Below are 4537 nucleotides of genomic sequence, written 5' to 3' on the forward strand. Positions count from 1 at the left end.
ACACACACACACACACACACACACACACACACACACACTTTGTTTGACCTGTAGGCTTTGAGTTTCATTTTACTAAATTTAAGCCTCCATTAGCTTTACCATTGCTTTACATTCAGACTGTTTCCAAAACTCTATTTCACACTCCTGATATCAGAGTTCATGTGTAAGTGTGCAAAGGGAGGTCTGGACATATCTTTTGTAGATATGTCATGAGAAATCCAGAGGCCTTACTAAATAACAATATGGAGTATGTTTATATTTTAAATGTAAAGTACCAAAATTGTCAAAGCCATAGATTTGCTATCTTGACTGACAGAAAGTAGCACCTACTTAGACTTCCCCTACCATTACTTGTACTCAGAAATGGTTCCCCTAAGTTCTGTTATATCTTCTTCCTTCAGTCTTCTTTGGCCACGAATGTATGGACCACTCTTTTGTGCTGACAACTGCTAGAGCCACCATCTTCCTGGCTTCCGGACAGGAACTGCTGTTCTATCTTACCATTGCTACTTAGCATGACTGAAGAGGGAAATGGACTTCTCCTTTTCTTACTCATGACTCTGCAGTGACAAGGCTGAAAGTTGTAATAAGACATCAAAAGCTCAGACTTATCAGAGAAAAATAAGAATAAATGTGGCTATGTTCTGAGCCTCGGGCTCAAATCCTGATCAATATTTGAAGATTCTAGAAAGCTTCTAGACCCAGCGCCCTCTTTTCCTTTTAAACTTATTTCTACCCTGTGAAGGGGAACCACAGGATGTCTGCTTTACCTTGATTCCAGCTCCATTGGGCACTAACATACACACATACACATATGCACACATGTGCGCGCGCACACACACACACACACACACACACACACACAGAGTCCCCGAGAGAGAGAGATAATTTTTTAAATTTTATTTTTCTCCAGTATGTCAAGTTTGCACAGTTCTTAATGTTTTGAACCAGGATGGGCCTAGTCTGAGTGTAATGAAGAGTATGACTTCAAGATTCTCTTCATGACTATCCATCCTGAAGAAGATTCTCTTGATTGTCATCCAGAGGTATGTTGTTTTACGTGTTTCAAAAATGACACTGAACCAAAACACTTTTGTACATGCAGTAGTGTTCAATTTTAAATCCCCTTCAGTCATCTAGGCATTTCAACAATCTAATACATATTTTCCTGGGTCAAGAAAGTTATCTTTTACACTTCTCTTCCAGATACACAATCTCTCAATTACCTCAGTTTAGTATCCCTTCAAAAATTAAATTAAATTAAATTCGTAAAATTAAATAAAGCAAAAATACCCTAACAAGAGCAGAACTCAGAAAAGTTATGGACATACAGTTTTTAAAAGTCGTAGCCTTATATGAAAAGCATTAAGTCAACCTAGCCATAACTTTGATAAAGTATGTGGTAATTATTACAAGATACTTAATGTTTCAGTTTATAATTGCCACTGGTATTTCCTCCACTGGGTTCAAGCTTTTATTGACATCGCTAAGTTGGCCATGGTGTTGACTAATGAAAAGCAAAGGGGCAATTTTTTCCCAAGTTAAATATGAAACTGTATATCTCCAGGGGCAGAATCTTGACTTCATTCTGGGAACTTTTACAAATATGTAAGGCATTAGTTTTAAGGCCCAATGTCCAGCACACAAGGAACAGAAAGCAAATCTCTGATCAGTGTTTTACTTCCCCCTGTGCTTCCTCATTGCATATTGTAGCATCCATACTGGAGGAACTCTATGCAATGGTCCCTTGCTCAGATTGTTCTCTAGTTCCACAGTTCGAAGATGGGGAATAATCACTTATTCATCCACTGAATTTCATTTAGTACATATTCACTCACTGCCTATGGAGGAACTTAACAGAGCACAGTAGTCATATAGGGCAGTATAAAATGGTCAGACACATTTATACAGCATAGAATGTGAGTGTGATGGATAAGAAGAAATGTTAACAATAAGTAGAAGGGATGGGTTTGGAAGGATTTCCTTAGGCAATATTGGAAAGTTCATTAAGGCCAGGGTCCAAAGGCCTCACAAGTAATAAACAAGCATTGAATTTTGTCTAAAATGGGAGGGTGGGAGCAGGAATTATTTATGAGAGTGTTTGGGGCAAGTAAAAGATGGAAGTTATTCCTTAGAGCAGGAGCACTTGAGGAAGTGTGGTATTGAAAGCTACACTGCAAGCAAGGCATGTAGGCAAAAAAAGAAACAGGACAGTGTCTTGATCATTCATTATGTCTCCAGCTGAGCACAGTATTTTTTTAGTAAATGTTGGAAATAGATCAAAGCATTAGCCTGAAGGCTATGTCTTTTGTGTGAAGCCTTCCACAGAGGCCCTGTAATGCCAGTATTCTCTATGTATTTAAAACTTTCTGGACAATGCAAATGCTCAGGAGGGAGAAGTGTCCTACATTAGTGACTATGCATGGTGTCCCTCCTTTTCTCATTTTCCTTGACCTCTTTGAATAAAACACAAGAGCTTCCTGGGGCGCCTGGGTGGCGCAGTCGGTTAAGCGTCCGACTTCAGCCAGGTCACGATCTCGCGGTCCGGGAGTTCGAGCCCCGCGTCAGGCTCTGGGCTGATGGCTCGGAGCCTGGAGCCTGTTTCCGATTCTGTGTCTCCCTCTCTCTCTGCCCCTCCCCCGTTCATGCTCTGTCTCTCTCTGTCCCAAAAATAAAATAAACGTTGAAAAAAAAATTAAAAAAAAAAAAAACAAACAACAACAACAACAAAAAAAAACACAAGAGCTTCCTATCTGTAGATCCTAAGGGATTTAGCATACCTCCAGACTAAAATAAAATAAAATAAAATAAAATAAAATAAAATGAAATGAAATGAATCAGGAAGTTGAGTTAAAGTTCTTTATTAGACAGAAGTCATACCCTTGAAGGTGGACATTATTTCATCAAGTTCAGAAGATCGAATTTAGGGAACTAGGTTCTTCCAGTGGTCACCAGAAAATAGGCCATGACCTCAATGGTACTTGTGGGCCAAGGCATTGGCCACACCAGCCACCACCTTCTGAAAGGCAGCCTGCACCTGGGGGTTGAAATCATGGCCAAAGTGGTGGGCCAGCACACACACCAGCACATTGCCCAGGAGCTGTGGGGAAGACATAGATAGAAAAATATACATGATTAACAGAGAAATCAAGCTTGGCTTCTGAGAAACTGAGCCAACAATATTTTTTTTTTCCTGCCCATGCTCTAGCCCAAATTGATCTTCAGGTTATCTCCATAGGCAGAAATGAGTAACCATATATGTATGTATACTGTATAGTTTTATTATATATGTTTTATATAATAAGGAACAGATTAATTAGTCTGATGATGGTTGTCTTAGCAACTACTGCTTCCCTACTTCCCTATTTCTGGTCTACCATCCTCAGATATTCACTTTCCTTTCCTTTCCATTGAGTCTTGATTCCATAAAATTCCAATTATTCTTTAATTCTGAACTGATTTTTGGACTCTAGATGACATCTTGAGCCTCTCCCCTTTGAGGAGCCCTTCCAATCCCCATTTGGAGAGATAGAAAGACTATTCCAAGTATAGAAGTAGAAGATGAGAGCTAGTATGTATAATTTGGGTATTGAGTAGGGAAAAAAGTTAGGGAGAAAAAGAGAGAAGCAAAAGATTATTAAGTAAGAGCTTGATTTAAAAAAAAAGAATGTGAGAAAGGAAACGACATGGAATACTGAATGAAAAATATAAAACTACATACATTTTGAAAAGCATTCAATGATGATATATTCTAAAGTAAAAAGGAAGCTGGAGGGTGAACAGGTAGGTAAAGGAACCAGAGTAGAAGACTAGAAAGTGAAAAGAAAAAACAAACGGAAGATATCCTAGACTTACCCTGAAGTTCTCGGGATCCACGTGCAGCTTGTCACAGTGCAGCTCGCTGAGCTTAGCAAAGGCGCCCTTGAGGTCGTCGATGTTTTTCAGACCATCACTGAAGGAGTTCAGCACCTTCTTGCCATGGGCCTTCACCTTACTGTTGCCCATAATGGCATCAGCAGAAGACAGGTCCCCAAAGGACTGAAAGAACCTCTGAGTCCAGGGGTAGACAACCAGCAGCCTGAGGGGTGAAAACAGCACAGAGGGACAGAGGGAGTCAGTGCCTGTCAGAAGCCCCAGGGACTGAGCCTTCTCCACCTTCCCAGCATCCATTCACTCTCCTTAGGCCTGCCTCGCAACCTGGATACCAACCTGCCCAGGGCCTCACCGCCAACTTCATCCACGTTCACCTTGCCCCACAGGCCATTGACCAGACCCTTCTCCTCAGCAGTCAGAAATCCCATGTTGTCTGTTTGTGTGGTTGCTAGCGAACACAGTTGTGTCAGAAGCAAGTGTAAGCTGGTACTATCCCTGCTCTTCCTTTTATGCCCAGGCCTGATCTTACCCTCCCTGCTCCCGTGAGCAGATTGGCCCAGGCCTAGGTGTGGTCCTGCAGGGGGAGGTCTGAATGATGACAGCCATACCTGTCCTCCAAATGTTCTAAATGTTTCAAAAGCAAATACACACACACACACACACA

At 41.1% G+C, this 4537-nt stretch overlaps 1 protein-coding gene across 1 annotated transcript; it reads right to left on the reverse strand.

The window, feature by feature from the left end:
* Window positions 1-2845: 2845 nt before the first annotated feature.
* Window positions 2846-4368, reverse strand: LOC121026611 (hemoglobin subunit beta). Its single transcript, XM_040469411.1, has 3 exons — window positions 4210-4368; window positions 3856-4078; window positions 2846-3100 (listed from the first exon to the last, which is right to left on the reverse strand). The coding sequence occupies exons 1-3, from the start codon at window positions 4299-4301 to the stop codon at window positions 2972-2974; spliced, it is 444 nt and encodes a 147-aa protein (XP_040325345.1). The 5' UTR covers window positions 4302-4368; the 3' UTR covers window positions 2846-2971.
* Between the last annotated feature and the right edge of the window lie 169 nt (window positions 4369-4537).

The sequence above is a fragment of the Herpailurus yagouaroundi genome, unplaced genomic scaffold, assembly GCF_014898765.1.
Source record: "Herpailurus yagouaroundi ecotype Mexico unplaced genomic scaffold, PumYag 146707, whole genome shotgun sequence".
NCBI lineage: Eukaryota > Metazoa > Chordata > Mammalia > Carnivora > Felidae > Herpailurus > Herpailurus yagouaroundi.